We start from the raw sequence: 17,714 nt of genomic DNA on the forward strand, positions 1-17,714 counted from the left end.
CAGGAAATCGGTTAAGGGGGAAGCTTACTAACCAGTGCCTGAATGCACTCGTAGGAGACCTAAGAGCTCAAAAGCAACTATTTCGTGTTCTACATCGATATCACTGTGTTAAGGATCTCGTCAAACTCTGCGCTGGTTTCGACAAGTACGGTGACCTGTATTTTGTTTGCTGCTAGCGTTAGTACTACTAACGTCCTACAGCAGCACTAGGAGTGGGCAAGAAGGAAGGACGTATGTATATAGGGCCTTGGCGGTGATTGACTACTGCATGAGCCGAGTCTGAGCGTAGTTGTCGGCAGCCGTGATTAGTTAACATGTCGCACCATCACCCAACGTAGTGATTCGACGCTTTCGTAATATACTTACGGATAGATTCGGATATGCACTGATTAACGTAAAAATCCATATTCCTCATGTTCCACATTGTTTCGACGGCTATTCTGCAGATATAGGGCTGTATTTTCTGAAGGGAGTATAATTGTGCTAAGTGGTAAAATACCAAAATTTGTATATCTATCGCATGTATAGACCGTATTACGGTTTTATAAAGGATTGCCTTAATACAAAGGATCATTTTACTTCACTTGTTGGCTTGAGGTAGAACTTGAGTCTAGGGTAGAGGGTGCAGTCGCGAATAAACTTTACACGAGGGCGGAAGGTCCAGGTTCCTGGCCCAAGGTATTGTATGGGCAAATAAAGCTATCAAGAATTGGTGTTTCTTAGTTTGATGCGGGAAGATATTCACTTCGAATTCCCGAATGAGAACGCGAAGAGCGGAGTCTTGAAAATTATTTTATTTTGTTGATTTTGTTTAAATTTCTGTAGCACTCTCACTAAGTAGCCACATTTTACTTAGAATTTTAAAATTCCAATATCTCACCTCATTAAATTCCATTTCATTTCATTTCTTTCCCCTTTTACTTTGAATGCAAAGGCTTCGCCCTTTGTTTCAAAAAATTAAGCAATATGGGTCAAGTTTCTTTTGCCTGTCTATAGAAAAAAAATATCATTTAGTGCTGCCAATTTTGCCATAAATGTTTGAAAAAGATAATTTAAGATAGTGTTGTAGGTCACTTAAAAATACTTAGATTTTTGTTGTTTTAAGTGTTTGTAATTGTTTCAGTCCGTGATATATTAGTCCAAGTTTTAGGGGTAAATTAAATTAAAAACAGTAAACAAAATGTCTTTTAATTACGAAGAAATAAGCCACAATGGTAAGCTGTTTAACAGTAATATGATGAATAACTGTGGGCTAGTTATCATAACATGGTTCAGTCTATGACCAAAATTAAATATCTTAATTGAAGTAAATATAGTTCCGGATTTTATAATTAGACTAAAAATTTTACTTAAGGATATAACCTCCATAACAGAATGTGTGGATTCGCACAAAAACATTATAAAAAGTATACTCTGACCCTTACAATCGCAATGTATGAATTCTTTGCAGTATACATAGTAAGATTGTACTTATATGGGCTAAAAATACCTCAATTACTACCAGTATCGAGTATTGTACGTCTGTTTGTTCATTTTAGAAAGATTACTGTATTAGAACAGTGAATCCAAAAAATGATCTTTGATATAGCTATCATATTAACAGGTAAACTAAAGAAAAAAAAATTGCTGTCTTAGATGCAGAGTAAATTGACCGAAATGAATGTCAGGAATTTTATTCAAAATGCATGACATTTAATTTTGAATACTATAGCGATCACATCCCTACTGTTATCGCTTATGAGCATCTGAGGAGGATGCATGCAAATGGGGCGGGAGTAGATGCTGGCAAAAGACCTTAATGCAATTCCATGACCACCAGTCTTTATTAGTCAATAGAGGAAATGTGTTTAATTGTGTTTCAGATTAGCTAGACATCTTGTAGTTAATATAATATTAGGTCATTGTTCACACATCATTAAACTAGACCTTTTAATGTGAGAGTTTTAATTTGAGTCGTCTATTATCAAAGGTGGTAATCTGTGCATTTGGACAAAAAAATGTTATTGATATGTCAATACAGATTGATTTGAATATAATCGTCTCCTTCAAAGAATACGGTTCAAAACCTGCATTAAATAAAGGTTAATACTTAACCTGTTATTTATCTAAGATGTCGTTCAGAAGAGTTTTGTGACTGCAAATGGAATACAAAGTTAATAATTCATTTTTCTGATTTACCAATAATTGTCCAAAAGTCACATTGCCGGCTTTGATAATAGTCGACTCATTTGTTATAATACAAAATATGAACATAACGTTTTATATTTTTAAACAATTTATTTGTTAACATCAAGTGTGCTTGCATGTTAGAAGAATCAGCTTAATGTAACCGAATCTACTACTGTACTAATAGCAACTGACAAAACAAACTCAGCTGTCTGAATTGTTTAAGTCACATTACGTTAATTGAGGTCATCATAGATAACAGACCAAATTGATAATCAGTATTTAGATCTCAGATATCACAACTTTGAAATATTGTTTTGTAGAAGCAAAGGATCTTCTCCGTCAGTGGAGGGAAAACAATGAGAGGAGAGGCAAAGAAGTCCTGGAACTTTGGGATGTGGTTCTCAGAGAAGATGTAAACAAACTTGGAAACGAGAGTTGGTATAGATCTTTTTATGTTTTGAATCACTTAAATTGGCAAATGTACAAGCAGCTCAAATACTTGAGGATAAGTAAATGAAATATAACCGAGAACACATCTATTCACCAGCCAACACGCATTGTGGTTTTAGATTTTTTTTTTTTCTCTAGCTTCTACTATTCTAGTAGACAATTAATTTGGTTGTAAAAGCACAATGACACAATGCTAGTTTATAACTTTTAAATAACTTATAACCCTGATGTGTGTGAGTTTTGAATTTTGGAGTATTAGTCAAACCTGTTCTTAATGCAGTTCAATGATGATGTTGATAGAAAAAGTTCTTTAAAGGTTGCCCTTGTGAAGTTTTTTTTATTGCTTAACTATATTGCGGCCCATCTTCTCTTAAGAGAGTACTGTATGCTGCCCACCTTTATACATGAGTTTTATAGTATAATGGCTGCACCACCTTTAAAATTCATTACTGTTTCAGTAGAAACTAGTTATGCTATCTCATCCTCATCGATTCTTTTGCGAGTGAACTCTCAATACCTAGAACTGTAGCAACCGTGAGAACTTTGAATGTACCAATCACATAGATATGACATAGAAATACCAAATTCATTAAAATATAATAAAATTTACAGTTGTGGATAGTTTGATTTTATAATAATATCTCATGACTGTGTTTATGTAATATCTGTAGTGTATAATTATATACACCATCTATATATGTAGCATTTGTTACAGAACACGTTATATTGGAGCAAGTAATCTATGCAGCATTGGACTGTCACATGTACTGCATAGCAATGTTGTGCCTTGTGATGCTATCCAATGAGTTTCCTGGTAGCCTAAGAGTTATGAAATTAAAAGCAGCTGTTTTAGAGGCAGAGGAGAAGTAAGTTGTTGCTTGTAGACTATTTTATTTTGGCTCTAAGATATTCCTTACCATAAGCAATTATTTGTTATTAATAACAGATGATTACTATTAAGCAGTCATGTGATCCAGTTTAATGGGTCACACATCATGTCTCAAGGTGAATGATGGTATTTACGTTGTGATGTCTATGGTCTCTAGTATCCAATTGAAATCAGGTTCGTTGTAAACTGATCTGCAACATTTGATTTCGTTTCCAAGTATTGTTATGTACATTTTAAATTAAAAACAGCTTCTCATGCTCATAGTATTTTATAGGTTCGATGAAGCTTTAGAATTACTGGACAACATAATCAAAGTAGACGAAACTAATTCAGCAGCACGGAAGCGCCGGATCGCCATTCTGAAAGCTCAAGGTTACATAGTCGAAGCCATCAAGGAACTTGTGGACTATTTGAAAAAGTATGTTTACTTTGTTATACTCATATAATTTTTGAAAGCACCTGTCCTCATTCATATCAAGTAGCCCAAAAAATTATTGTGGAATAAAGAAATTTACTCTGTATTATTTAGGTTTATGTCAGATGTGGAAGCCTGGCAAGAGCTTTGCAACCTGTACCTTCAGGTTCAGGACTACTCTCGTGCCGTGTTCTGCGCCGAAGAACTACTCCTCCATCAGCCTCACAGCCACTTGCATCATCAGAGGCTAGCTGATATTCGGTACACAATGGTATGTTAACATAAGGTCGGTTTTCACTTTGAACCTTCTGAAATAAGAACTACTACAAATTTTAATTTATTGATTAATTATGTACTTGATAATTGGAAGTTTAAGTTCAACAAAAATTATGAAATGGGCTTCAAGTCCATTTTTAGAGCTCTACATTTTACAAACAATTTCACTATAAGTAAATTACATATAAGATAGTCCATATACTAAATTAATGCTGCTCTACACATATACTTTGTTGTATTTTTCGTAAGCCTTAACTCCTCTCAAAGCTAAACATTTTTCTAAGCTTTTCTTTTCAAAACTGCTTTAACCAAAAACGTATTCACTTAACACCTGGACTGAATTAGTGCAAGGATGTGTCTTAATGATTAGAAATATGTACATTGAAATTTAAGAACTGTTTGGTCTGGATTATATAAATAATATTATATTTAAAACTGTATATTGTCTATTATTGTTCTTAGGGCGGCATCGAAAATCTGGAGTTGGCAAAACTGTATTACTGTCAATCTGTGAAACTCAATCCAGATAACATGAGGTCGCTGCTGGGTCTGTACTTGGTAAGTACATGTGACACAAGCATTAATCTCATAAAACGAGAACGAAGTGCAAGTGAATTAAATTAGATATAGAAAAGTGTCTCTCAATCTTAGCCATGTAAGGTCTAATATCTATGATTACATTTCCTAATTCCGCCTGACGTACGTTAATGTTGCCGTGACCAGACCCCGGTGTTGCCAACAACGAATTGAACTTACAACCTATTCTAAGCAAATGCATAGACACAAGCAAAGAAAGAAAAAATATTGTTAGAAAATACGATCTGAATGATTCCATAGTTCAGAGGAGTGAATAAATAGAACAACTTATACTCTCAGTTCGACTATTGTAAACCCACTTGAGTTTCTTCTTGGTGGGTCGCCATTCCGATCCATGACAAATTCAGCACTGCTCTTTCTATAGTAAAGGTTAGCAAAATCTCTCAGGCTAAGCCCCGTGAGCCTCTACACATCCAGTGAAGCCAGAATAGCCTTTCAAGGCTATTGGTAATAGTAAGTAATAGTAGTAGTAAACAAATAGTAGAATTAGGTTTTCACAATCCAAATATAATAATGTTTTAAAGGGCTATGTATTCTGTAGTGGTCATCCCCACACCCTACAGGCCAGAACAACAGATCAATTACGCAACAAAAGAAACAGTTAACAGTTGGGTGGTTACCCGAGCAAATTCTCATTACGTCAACATAAACATGTAAAAGAATAGTAACTTTATAAAAAAATTACCTTTGTGCCTATTTAACAGACAACAACAAATCTACTGAACCACTACAAATCATCAGGGAACAGTGGCAAGCGCAAGGAAGTCTGGAAACTGTGTCACTGGGCTCAGTCCAAAGCGACCAAACAAACTCAGCCGACAAGTCAACTGTCCCAGATGATGCTATCGTTGGCCATAACTGAATAAATTAACTGGTATCTTTCATTATGTGATGTCTCTTGGAACTCAGCATCGAGGTTTCTGGGAGTCACATGTATGTTGATAAGTGTATTTCGGATTAATATCAATTAGAAATCTATTATTATAGTAACATTGCTTAGAGGAATTGCGGATACCAGGAAATTGGAATGATAGGCTTTGACGTTATGTGTCAAGGTCAGAGGCGACAGTCACGTTGTCATGTCTATGGACCTGGTAATTGTTTACCGCCGGATTAGCTCTTTCAATCATTATATGCAATAAATAAATAAAAAAACACATGGACAGTGTACTGAAGTTATGGAGAAACAGGGCAATGTTTTTAACACACTCCGCGTTTCCTCTTGGGCTAATTTAAAGAAAATATTTGATACATTAAACATTTCAATAGATATTTGCGATTGTATCTAGTTTAATAATATTTTCATTGGGCTAACAACAAATAAATTTGGTTTGTTTCAAATGGTACATATAATAAATAGTCTTGGATGGTTACTTGCATAGTTGTGATGTGCGTATGGTTTGGTTTAAAGTAATGTAGATCAATAAAATCGGGTGAAAATTCGAGACCAGGTAGGTAGCCTTAGTTTTATTAAATATCACCAGGAACTCTGTCTATGAACACTAGCGATCTTAGATATTTATTGATCTCCTGATAAGAAAATTACTTCACAGTATTCGTGTGAGGTGTACGTGACTAAGGTGTTATTCGTCAACATATATTTGAATGAATATTCCTCTAACAACCCTCTAATTTGATATGAAATAATAATTATTATTCATTGATATAAATGATTGGCTCTTGGCTCTTGCAATCTGTGTTGTCGGTCTCAATGTTTCACTTATATTTAATTTGAAGCATTTTAAAATGTTTAAATTATATTCTATAATTTAAAGACCTAATTTAAAATATTATTTAAGTATTTAAATAATAAAGTTGTTAAATTATAAAGAGGTTTCTCTTATTATATTATATAATAACCAAAGAAACTAACCCTGCCAGAGGCGTCGTGTGACAAGTTGCGGGTTCGAGGTTGCATACACATGAGAACATATCTTATTAATTATATTATCCGTTTTCTGTAACTATTGCTGAGATTTAAACGAACTATATTACTTTAAAATATGAATATGACTAAACTACACAATCCATAGCGCCATTTGACCTAAGGTCTACACAAAATAACTAAATAAAAACAAAGTGTACTTATTTTAAAATGATATATTACAGTTTACATTTAAATTGTGCTATGTGACTTCATTACCGAGTCTCGCTTTCACCGCCGCGTACGTGGCTATCTCCTCCGCTCTCCTCTCCTTACGTTCGCGTCTTGTTTCTTCTCCGATTGCAAAGTATTTGTCTCTAAAATACAAATGAATGTTAGTCATCGCATTTTACTGGTGGTAGGACCTCTTGTGGGTCCGCGCGGGTAGGTACCACCGCCCTGCCTATTTCTGCCGTGACGCAGTAATGCGTTTCGGTTTGAAGGGCGGGGCAGCTGTTGTAACTATACTTGAGACCATAGAACTTATATCTCAAGGTGGTCGGCGCATTTACGTTGTAAATGTCTATGGGCTCCAGTAACCACTTAACACCAGGTGGGCTGTGAGCTCGTCTACCCATCTAACCAATAAAAAAAAAGTGCGTGCGTACAAAGTACACATGTCAGAAGTGAAACTTTTTTGGCGAACTAATTTATAAGTCTTGCTTATATTTATACAAATCTAAAACTTTAGATTTCCGAAACTTAGAGGAAGGGAAAAAGGAAGATATGTTCCCGCCACAAGTCTGTCAAATGTCAATCTCAAACCTCAGTGTTGAAAGTCACATTAATTTATGTTTAGATTTCTAAATTGTAAATGACTAATATTTTGCCAATTAAATTGACTAATTTAATTATTTTTTTATGTAACCCATTTTCTATACACAAATACTTTTCACTTCATTTTTATAATAGACAAGCGACCAGCTCCAGCTCCGCTCGGGTCTTTAACAAAAATTTCAACGATATTTGACGTTTAATTTTTTTAAATAAAAGAACACTTATTGCAGCATAACTATAATAGTTTCTACAAAGTCGTAGTACATTATTTTATTCTATCATCAATAGTTTTCGCAGGGCACGCGATGTAAAGAATATTTTAGGTAATTTTTTACACCTTGTGTTACATTATTGGAGTTTTAGTAAGGATGCCTAATTTTTTTCAAAAATATTATATCCTATGTCACTCGGGAACAGTGTAGCTTCCAAACAGTGGAAGAATTTTTCAAATCGGTTCAGTAGTTTCGGAGCCTATTCAATACAAACAAACAAACAAATCTTTCCTCTTTATAATATTAGTATAGATGGATAGAAGTTACCTAAAATTGGGAACTCCACTGCTGGGATCAACAGTTACACTGGATACGTCATCACATATCTTCTCAAACGTCAGCAGGCGTCGTGCTGTCAACTTGGTTAAGATCTGTTCCGAGTTTGCGATCAACTTGAGGCACGGATGAGAAGGCAACTGCTCATCTTGATAGTCGGCCCTTGATCATACAATTCAAAAACAATATTATTAATAATTAACGAGTTTGAAATCATTGTTAGCAATATAAAATTTGATCGATCTTTTTTTTTTTTTTTTCCTACCTAAGCTGAGAGCCTTGAGAGGCTATTTCAGCGTAACCCTAACGTTTGTAGGTGAGCTCACGGGGCTCAAACCTGATGACGTTGCTAACACGAACCCTAGCAAGAGCCGTGCTTCGCAGAATCTACCACCGGATCGGAAACGCGACCCACTGAGAAGATCCGGCGAGAAACTCAGTGGGCTGTGTCTGAGAGTTAATTTACTCGTCGAGCCCTTCGTCGCAATTGAGGGGTTCGACGAGAACGGTGACCGGTGCTTGAAGTACCTAGAAGCACCGTTAGTGGATCGGGAGGATCCGAGATGACGTGTTTTGGGCGACGTCGACTGCTTTCCATTCTGTCCGCAGGATCGGGAATGTGATCGATCCAATTATGTTCTTATGTCATTTTTGAAAGCAAAATTTTATATCGAGGGTTGATAGGCTATTTAGTTTAAGAGACATTTATCTTTGTAATTAAAGGTGCGTTTTATTTGGTATCAGCATCAGCAGTTCGATGTTTTTAATTGAACTTCAATTAAGTTTACCCCATTCAAATAGCTGAAGAAGTTTTTGTTATATTTTTTCCAAATTTTAATGTTCAAATGGCTCTTCTGTAAAGTTGCAAAAATGTCGTAAACCCCTCGATATCTATATATATATAAAAGAATTGCTGTTTGTTAGTCTCGCTAAAACTCGAGAACGGTGGACCGATTTGGCTAAATTTGGTCTTGAATTATTTGTAGAAGTCCAGAGAAGGTTTGAAAGGTAGATAAATGCTCGGAATTAAATAAAAATTACAATTTTGTTTTCCCTTTGATGTGTCCCCCGTCGGACAGATTCCTTTTGTTTGTTTTAAGTTTATTTTATACAAAAGTTTAGATCTTTTATTTATCGATTGAGGCACTACGAAGTCTGCCGGGTCAGCTAGTATGTATATATTTTTGTTTTAGCACTATACGAAAGTAATGCAACATTTATTTTTATTGATTCGAACGGGTGAAATAAACTACAAAAATCAGAAGTACCTTCATTCAGAAGGTACCTTCCACGTTCTACGAGGTCATTGAACCTACGCGCCTATTTTAATTTGCATATTCGTAAACGTTCGTAATCCTCACCTAATAACAGGAAACCAACAGACCAGTCTCCCGTTCATCTCCAGATGTCTTGCGGCAAAATTCAACAGGTCACTGTAGATATGAGGAAGGCCGTATTCCACTTTCGAAGGTATGTGATTTGTGAGGTGCTCCTCAGATAGAGTGTAATTGTTTCGCTCTATACCAATCTTCTCTGTTGGTTCGCGAACGCCGTACGGTGCTGAAATTTTAGGTCGTGATGTAATTTAATAAAAAAAAAAAACTGCTGTCAGGTATTGCAACCATCATGCATTTCTGAACTAAGAAACGATGTAGCCCTTCTTAACTAATTGTTACTAAGTAAGTATAGTTAACTAAGAGTTAACTTACTGAAACGAATCTGAGATTTCGACCTGTTTCAATCAATTCCCGCATACATATAATTAAAGACATTAGTGGATATGATACAATTTGTTAATTTTGAGTAAACGAGCAACAAACTTTTGTACTTGTACTTGTTCTTCGTACGTAAATCCTTCATCACATGCAATTTCTAAAAATAGCCTTTAAACTCGGAGATTTAAGTCTCAATCCCGGAGTCTAACATGGTTTATAGGCACATAACACCTTGATTCACTCATGTCTTCAATTATACTAAATCGATACAACACTAAACAAATATAAAATTTAATATTTTTTGTTTTTAGAAATATGTTGTATAATGTAATGTAACGCGAAATTAGCGTGAGTCTCCTGTGAGAGGTCATTGACCCCGCGCACCAGCTGATTTATTATTTGTTACATTAGTACGGACATAGTGCATTAAAATATTACAAATATCAAATGTATCACTCCCTATCTTTTACACTGTCCGAAAAATGACTGTAATATCTCAGGATTTATGTATCTCAGTTTCTTTATTTCATTTAAGGGGTTTTGTTAGCTTCCTTACATCATCCAGAGTGACAGCAACTTTTTATTTTTGGCAAGGACTGTTGTGGTTTTTTCATTTAACATTTAAATTGTTATCGTTTCAGGAAACAACTTTACTAGTTCATTTTAATTTTAATAAAATCTGTGTTAGACGCCTCCTACTAATAAAATTCAACAATTTTTTGTTTACTACAATGAATTTGTATATATTGTTGTATCAAAAAACGTATCCCAAAAAAGTGATAGAGTAAGCGAATTGCAAGAAAGTTATTTGTTATTGAAGAAAACCAATGGTTCACTAGATTCTAAATGGTTATGATCACTCATGAACATCAGCATTTATCCCTTGCGTTTCTAGGCCTCAGTGGGTCTGCACAAATCTTGCGGTAGCATATCACAATAGTGTAGTTTTTAGTTTTAATATTGGAAAACAGCTTAAGTTATAGGAACTCACGATCGGTAATCATTGCGTTGAATTTAACTCCATCCCTCCAGAGCGGCAACGAAAAATCACTGACCAGTATATCAATGTATTTAGACTCCGTGCCATATTGCTTCAAATTATTCCTAATACTCTCCTCTTTTGATCGTACCTGTTGCAATTGTGAGAGAATGTATCAGTTTATTTATTATTAGTAATTATATTTAATTTTAATGTATGTTTTTTTTTTAAATGTTAATAATATCACTTGATTGTTTCTTAATGTTCAGTTGCCTATATGTAATGTTAATTATTTCAGAATAAAATAGTAACACGGACTTAATGTAACAATAAGAGTTCTGTTGGTGGTTCTAGATCAAAGAATAATAATCATGTTTAAGCAGTCATATATTTCAGTTTGTGGGATGGGCCAGACACAATAACAGTTATGCAACAAACATTAGCAATTATATACGAGTATAGAATCATTTTATATTAAAAGGATTGTGTACTCTCACCATTTGGTGCAGTAAAAAATTCTGTGAAATAAAATTAAAGCATAACGTAACGAAGATCTTATGTAGTCAAGACTTAGATCTCATACAGACTCAATGTTATGTATGGTATTTCATCTGTTCCAATAAATAATAATAAATCTAGTTATTACGTTTACATTCCAACACCACATATATTTAATACATACACTGTTACCTTTTGACCGACTCGTGTTGGTCTCGTTCTACCATGTAGCATCATGTAGTCAATATCTGAACCCCATACATATGCTACAAACAAGCTAATAGTTATTACATTAGTTACAGAAGAAACAAATACACAGAGACATATGAAGTCATTGTAGCCTAAAGGATAAGAGGGCCAGTGCATTTGTATTGAGCAATGCGAATGTGCCAGTGTTCGAATTCGCATGTAGCTAGTTTTGTAATAAAACATGTACTAGACAATGTTCACAAATGATTTCCACGGCGAAGGAATAACAACATATAATAAATCAAACCCACAAAAAATATAATTTGCATAATTACTGGTGGTAGAGCATTTTGAGAGGCCGTACGGGTGGGTACCACCACCCTCCCTGTTTCTCTGAGCAGTAATGCATTTCGGTTTAAAACATTATATTTTTAAAAAGGGAGAATTGGAACTCATATCTCAAGATGAGCGGTGGGATTGTTAGTTAGTTTAGTTTAGTAGTTAGTTTAGTTTAGTAGTTAGATAGTTGATGTTTACAGCCTCTGGTGACCACTTCACACCAGGTGGTCCATGAGTTTGTCCACTCAAAAAATATTCAAAAAATCCTCTTGAGTATGGTAGTTTAAATAATCTAGTTTCTTTTATGCTCTATCACGTAAGTACCAAAGAGGCACGGTGTCCTCTGACTTGTTTGAGAAATGACCAAAGGTAGCTAGAAATTGGATGAGGTGGACAGATTTTCACTATAAGTTGGTAGGAGTGACAGTGGTGAAGTACAAGTAAATGATAATTAAGGCGACTTTAAATAATAAGTAGTTCAGTTTAAAATTTTTACAATAGCATAGAAGATACAAAAGTTATACAAACAAATACCTCCAAAATGTGCAGCTGCAATCAACAATGAACCAGAGCCCACAAAAGGATCAATCACAATATGACCGGGAGCAATTTGGGCTTGATTAGCCATCACAATAGCTAATTGCGCATCCATGCTTGTGTTCCCAATGAACTTGCGTTTTTTTAATGAATGAAACCGAATTAAATCCCTTTGACCTTCAGCTATCTACAAATTTAAATATTATATTTTAAATTAACACTTTGAATTTAGTAAACACGGTGCTTAGGAATGAATGTAAGAAGAAAATTAGAAAAAAAAACCTTTTAGAAGACAAATCTTATAAATACTAAACTAAGTGGGGCAATAAATTTAGAGCATAATTTTACACCTTTATTATAACCTAATCATGAAACCTTTAAAGATTTTTATATAAGAAAACATAATTATTTTACCCATTTTCCAAAGAACAAGTCATAGGGTTGTTCAGGTACATTATTAGGATTAACTCCATAAAACTCCAGGTATGATAATGTAATATCTGGATTCTTTAATTTGACTGATCCTTTCAGTGGTAAGTATGTAAATTCCTGTAATTTATATTTATTAATATCTTAATACTGTGCTGTAATTGAATAGTTTCCTACCAAAATTTATGTAAACTAGTGTTTTCCTTTTCTTTATAATTTAATGTATTCAAAATAGTTTAGATTTCCTTTGAAAGAATAATAATAAATAATTTGATTTCATAAGTAATCATTCAAAAGTTTATTTTATAGTTTTACCATGGGAGGTTTTGTAAATATTTTTTAAAGAAATTAATGAGATAAGATTAATGAGAGATATTTAGCAAATTATTCATTTAATACAGACCTCAATTTTATCCAGTTTTTCCTGGATTGAAAAATGTTTGCAGAATGTTTCGACTTCTATTTTAAATGAACTGTTAGGTGAACAGCACACATCAATCAATTCTTTAGGGCAGATATGGTCAGCACATTCCACATTTTCGAAAATCCATTTAGAGGTGGTATTTTGAACTGATTTGCGTAAATTAATATGTAATTGGTCAATACTTTTAGCTCTTGACCACAATTCTATACAATTTTTCATCAAAACAGACCGAGAGGCGATCTTTTTCGCACAATCTTCTGAAGGGAGTTCTACAATCCAATACGGCTTCTCCAAACACGGTTTCTCAATGAATTTGATGGGTATTTTGAATAAGGACAAAATACTATTGATTTCCTGAAACATTTAGTAAATGTTTTTAGTAATAATGCAATTTAATTCTGATAACACCAAAAGATAAGCACATACAGCATGTCTGAAATCAACGTGTTCGTGAGCGAACCATAATAAATATCGCCGCCACATTTTAACTTCAAGTATACATTAGTTCCATGAAATTTTTGTATTTCTATTAACTGTAATTATCTTTTAATTTATCATTAATCTAAAAATGTCACGTGCTGCTGTTTTTATTTTGGTTAGATTTTTTTTCATGTACTAAGGCAGCGCTGCTTGTATCTCGACCTTTAAGCCTAAGTAATTAAAATTTCAGAATGGTAACAATTAATATTGTCATGTTATACATTTCCGACAATCTAAGAACACATTTTGCATAGTAAGCTCTTCAGAATGAAAAAGGTCTTTCTTTGGGTAGTAAAAAATAAATGTGTTTTAAGTGAAAACAATTCTAGCTCAAAATCTCGAATATTATAAAGGAATTTTGGGGACATACATACGCGTCGGTAATTTTTAATATGGGAATGCGGAAAAATAACAACTACATCGCTGACGTAATTACTTAATTCTAATTTAATATTTACACATCACAAGTACATATATTAAAACTAAAATTATGTCTTCTCATTTTTATCTGAGCTATTTTCTTCAACTAGTTCCTGATGCCTGCTCTTCAAAAAATCTTGGTATGTATACTTTAGGCCATCAGAACAAGTAACATAGTGTCCGCCAGAGTGTTCTGATACCGTCGGTTTTATGAATATGTTGATTAGAGATTCACTCATTTCTAAAACAAAATAATTTCTTTTAGTTTCTCAACTTAGTTCTTGGGGGGTTCAGCAGGTACCAATATCCAGTCCATTTCCGCCATGAATCATACATTCCAGTTTGAGTGGTGAGGCAGCTGTTATGCATAACAATTAAGACTTGTCAAATGGCCAGTTGCAGGAAACCAATTGCAATAGCGAAAAAAAAACAAGAAAAAAGCTGCCGAGGTCATTTTCTCAGTAACCACTTATAGACTGCCTATATTTTTCCCATTGCTTCATTGTATAGATCAGAATTACACAAACCAGTTGTCTTTAAATTTAAGTGTCTCGTGAATATTAGAGGACATACCAATTTTTTCAATCTTTCCCTTCCCATGTGGGTACCAGATTTTCGTTTATTAATTAATGTATAATATATACCTTTTGGTATAATGGAGTCACTTTCGCCATAAACATGTAATGAAGGCAATGCAATATCCTCATCATAAAAACCTTTATGTACTAAACTCTCCGATCTGAATCCTGATAGAAATATTGCAAAATCAAAAGCATACTTTAAATCTGAAAAAAAACATTACATCTTTAAAACTTTTTTGCATTAATGTATGCAAAGTAACGAAGTCATAAGATAATTTGAATACATGATATTACGAGAAAGATTTGGAACTCTTTGCCTATGAGTATCATGCTAGCTTTCTTAACTAATAGCAAAAAATATCAGCGATAGGTGATGTATGATAAGTATTATTATATTACCGGAATCCAATCTGAACCCTTAAATCCAATTCAACAATTAAATTTATGTTGTTGTTTGTGTGTGCCACAAATGCTTTTCCACATTTTCTATTTAATTATGGTGGAATAAGTGTTTTTACAATAACATTGTATTTTAAAAATTGTAATTTTGATATAATATCTGTTAGCTGGTTAAGTGTCTGTGGATAAGTTAGCTGGATAAGAGCATTCATACTGTGATGTCTTGTGGCTGTGATAACCACTGAAGACTTAAGTCATTCAACTTTATTATACATAACAACCTGGCAATGATCCTGGAATTGTTGACATCCTTGAGTGACGATAACCACTCCCCAATAAGTGAGGCATATGTTCTGCCTACAAATAAAAAAAAATCTAAAAACATTCATTTTTAACTTACATCCTTTTTGTTGCATGGCCGCCAATAAACCCACCAAACATGCTCCCTGTGAGAAACCCATGAATCCATGGAAAGGTCCATGCTCCTCCACAACCAACTCAATTAATCTCAAAGTTTCTTCAAAACCCACAGCCGGACCTCCTAAACACTTGCCGCTGAATGTGTTATCTTCTGAATTGAACCACCATGAGCGAGAATCTGTGAAAAAAATTAATTATGGCTTAAAATCTAATATGGATAATCTTCTTTAGAAATGTAGAATGAAATTTTGTTTCCTGAGGCTATAACATAGCTTTCTTCAAGTGAGCTTTCGAGCTCATGGTCTTGGCATACTCCTAACATTGCTGTTGTTCAAGAACAATGATAACTGCTTACCTGATGATGATAACCACTCATCATCAGGTAAGCAGTATGCTTGTGTGGCTACAAAGTTAATAAAATAAATAAATAAATATTGTTAGTAGTGTGTTATTGTTCTCCCTCTATTTTTATGTTCACCATTAGATTCTAGTCTCAATTAATAATTTAATTTTTATTTTTTGACATAACTTTCATGCAATATTATTGTTCATCACTCATCCTATCCATGGATAAGCAGAATGAAAAAAAATCTTAGATGAGGATTGTCTTTAGCTATTAATCTCATAACTTTTATATTATAATCTAAATTATAATATAAAAGTTATCTAACATCTACAACAATCATAACTTTTATATTATAATTTAAATTATAATATAAAAGTTATGATTGTTGTAGATGTTGGAATTATAATATAAAAGTTATGATTGTTGTAGATGTTGGGTTGCTCTTTGATTTTTCTGTTTGCTTCATAAGACTGTGAGCAAGTAATCTTTTATCGTGGTTTCTGGTGCAAGTAAGACTTTGACCTTAAATGTAAAACTTTGTAGATGTAGATTTCAAGTCCTTATAGCTTCTGGTAACCGCTTTACACAAGGTAACCAGCTGAATCTATAACAATAAAAATTAAATAGAAATAATAGACTACTAAATATCCATGCTATTTGATCATGCTAGAAGAAGGAAACAAGAGTTTGTGGAATTAAAATTATAAAATTTATAGTTTTCAATATTAAATTATATATTTACAGCAGTAAACAACAAACCTTCACTTCCACTGCCATCATTCAAGACTTTATGAGGGGCAGAAATAAAAGTTAGCTGTGCGTATTTAGCAACAGCCTTCCGGAATGATCCTATTTTAGCTCTGAATACGGTACCGTTCTGCCGGTAACCGTGAAAAGCCAATATTTTTAACTTGGGTTGTTCCGTATCCATCATGTTTTCTGATTGGTTGGAATTTGAATTGTGTTCAGACATGGCTCGTACAAATATCGAGTTTCTGTTAATTACTATACGTTTCAGAGTAACCATAAAAAATTAAGGTAAACGAAATAAACTCTTGATGGACTAACACCAGGCCTACTAGACACCACTTACATTACTTTAATCTTTTGGTTAGAATGAGCAGCAAATTTAGTATTTAATTTATTTGTACGCCGCAAAACATACACCAATTCATAAATTAAACAATAATAATAATTTTATAATTAAATCCCATTGACTCGCACATTTTGCAGTCCTTAAATTTTTTTTTATTGTCACTTGTAAAAAATGTAAAAATTAAGTGTACCGTATAGTCTACGGTTACTTACACGCGCACGGTTTGTGCATTAGCCAGTGTCAAGTACTAAGATTTTTTTCGCCGTTTTAATTATTTACAGTTTATTAATAATAATAAACGAAGGAAACTGTCCATGTTGGTCATTATTAATATCAGTGTAGGTATGAATTAGATTAGCAGCGTGGGACAGTATTGATAAATTAGGTTGAGAAAGTAATTTGATTAATATAGTAATTAACTCTGCAAATGATAATATGAAGTGAAATGAAATGAAGTTGATTATATTATGAAGCAAGGCATGAAATGAAATGAAATAAAAAGAAATGAGATGAGATGATATGGAATGAAATATAATCTCAGTAAAATGGTGGTCATTTACCAAGATTTTTTCAGTAGACTTTTTGGAGGATCCCGAGAACTTAGTCCAGCGGCTTTGTTTTATTTCCCACATTTGTGCACTTTCACAGATACTAAACAGTTAATAAACCATCGTTATTACACGTTTAAACCTGAAGAAACACAAAATAGACAAAATAGAACAAAACACACAATTTCAGTTCACGCGTTCCCGCCAAAAAGACCTGTCAACGTTCAGTAATAATTTCATTATTCAAATAGGTACAGGTAAAGTGCAAA

General features: G+C 33.7%; 3 protein-coding genes across 3 annotated transcripts; 1 reads left to right on the plus strand and 2 right to left on the minus strand.

Annotated features, from left to right (window-relative positions):
* Positions 1-1,009: 1,009 nt before the first annotated feature.
* On the plus strand, positions 1,010-6,626 carry LOC114240005 (ER membrane protein complex subunit 2). Its single transcript, XM_028170458.2, has 7 exons — positions 1,010-1,214; positions 2,490-2,603; positions 3,335-3,485; positions 3,783-3,926; positions 4,038-4,194; positions 4,662-4,757; positions 5,501-6,626. The coding sequence occupies exons 1-7, from the start codon at positions 1,181-1,183 to the stop codon at positions 5,660-5,662; spliced, it is 858 nt and encodes a 285-aa protein (XP_028026259.1). The 5' UTR covers positions 1,010-1,180; the 3' UTR covers positions 5,663-6,626.
* Positions 6,627-6,880: 254 nt separating this feature from the next.
* On the minus strand, positions 6,881-13,784 carry LOC114240004 (tRNA (guanine(10)-N(2))-methyltransferase TRMT11). Its single transcript, XM_028170457.2, has 9 exons — positions 13,582-13,784; positions 13,135-13,509; positions 12,717-12,851; positions 12,300-12,489; positions 11,430-11,503; positions 10,752-10,890; positions 9,407-9,605; positions 8,037-8,207; positions 6,881-7,037 (listed from the first exon to the last, which is right to left on the minus strand). The coding sequence occupies exons 1-9, from the start codon at positions 13,636-13,638 to the stop codon at positions 6,923-6,925; spliced, it is 1,455 nt and encodes a 484-aa protein (XP_028026258.2). The 5' UTR covers positions 13,639-13,784; the 3' UTR covers positions 6,881-6,922.
* A 275-nt stretch (positions 13,785-14,059) lies between these two features.
* Positions 14,060-17,123, minus strand: LOC114240006 (esterase CG5412). Its single transcript, XM_028170459.2, has 4 exons — positions 16,561-17,123; positions 15,436-15,633; positions 14,700-14,840; positions 14,060-14,296 (listed from the first exon to the last, which is right to left on the minus strand). Exons 1-4 carry the CDS (start codon positions 16,826-16,828, stop codon positions 14,124-14,126), a joined length of 780 nt encoding a protein of 259 aa, XP_028026260.1. The 5' UTR covers positions 16,829-17,123; the 3' UTR covers positions 14,060-14,123.
* Between the last annotated feature and the right edge of the window lie 591 nt (positions 17,124-17,714).

Source organism: Bombyx mandarina, chromosome 06 (genome assembly GCF_030267445.1).
Source record: "Bombyx mandarina strain Sakado chromosome 06, ASM3026744v2".
Classification (NCBI taxonomy): domain Eukaryota; kingdom Metazoa; phylum Arthropoda; class Insecta; order Lepidoptera; family Bombycidae; genus Bombyx; species Bombyx mandarina.

Coding starts and splice junctions, on each gene's coding strand:
- LOC114240005 (XM_028170458.2), top strand. CDS start 1,181: ATGTCTTTTAATTACGAAGAAATAAGCCACAATG. Junction 3,927..4,037: donor CTTGTGGACTATTTGAAAAA/GTATGTTTACTT, acceptor TGTATTATTTAG/GTTTATGTCAGATGTGGAAG. Junction 4,195..4,661: donor CTGATATTCGGTACACAATG/GTATGTTAACAT, acceptor TATTGTTCTTAG/GGCGGCATCGAAAATCTGGA.
- LOC114240006 (XM_028170459.2), bottom strand. CDS start 16,828: ATGGTTACTCTGAAACGTATAGTAATTAACAGAAACTCGATATTTGTA. Junction 15,634..16,560: donor TGATGGCAGTGGAAGTGAAG/GTTTGTTGTTTA, acceptor TTTTTTTCACAG/ATTCTCGCTCATGGTGGTTC. Junction 14,841..15,435: donor GGCCATGCAACAAAAAGGAT/GTAAGTTAAAAA, acceptor GTTTTTTTTCAG/ATTTAAAGTATGCTTTTGAT.
- LOC114240004 (XM_028170457.2), bottom strand. CDS start 13,638: ATGTGGCGGCGATATTTATTATGGTTCGCTCACGAACACGTTGATTTC. Junction 12,490..12,716: donor ACTTGTTCTTTGGAAAATGG/GTAAAATAATTA, acceptor TTAAATTTGTAG/ATAGCTGAAGGTCAAAGGGA. Junction 9,606..10,751: donor CAACGCAATGATTACCGATC/GTGAGTTCCTAT, acceptor CTAAAATTTCAG/CACCGTACGGCGTTCGCGAA.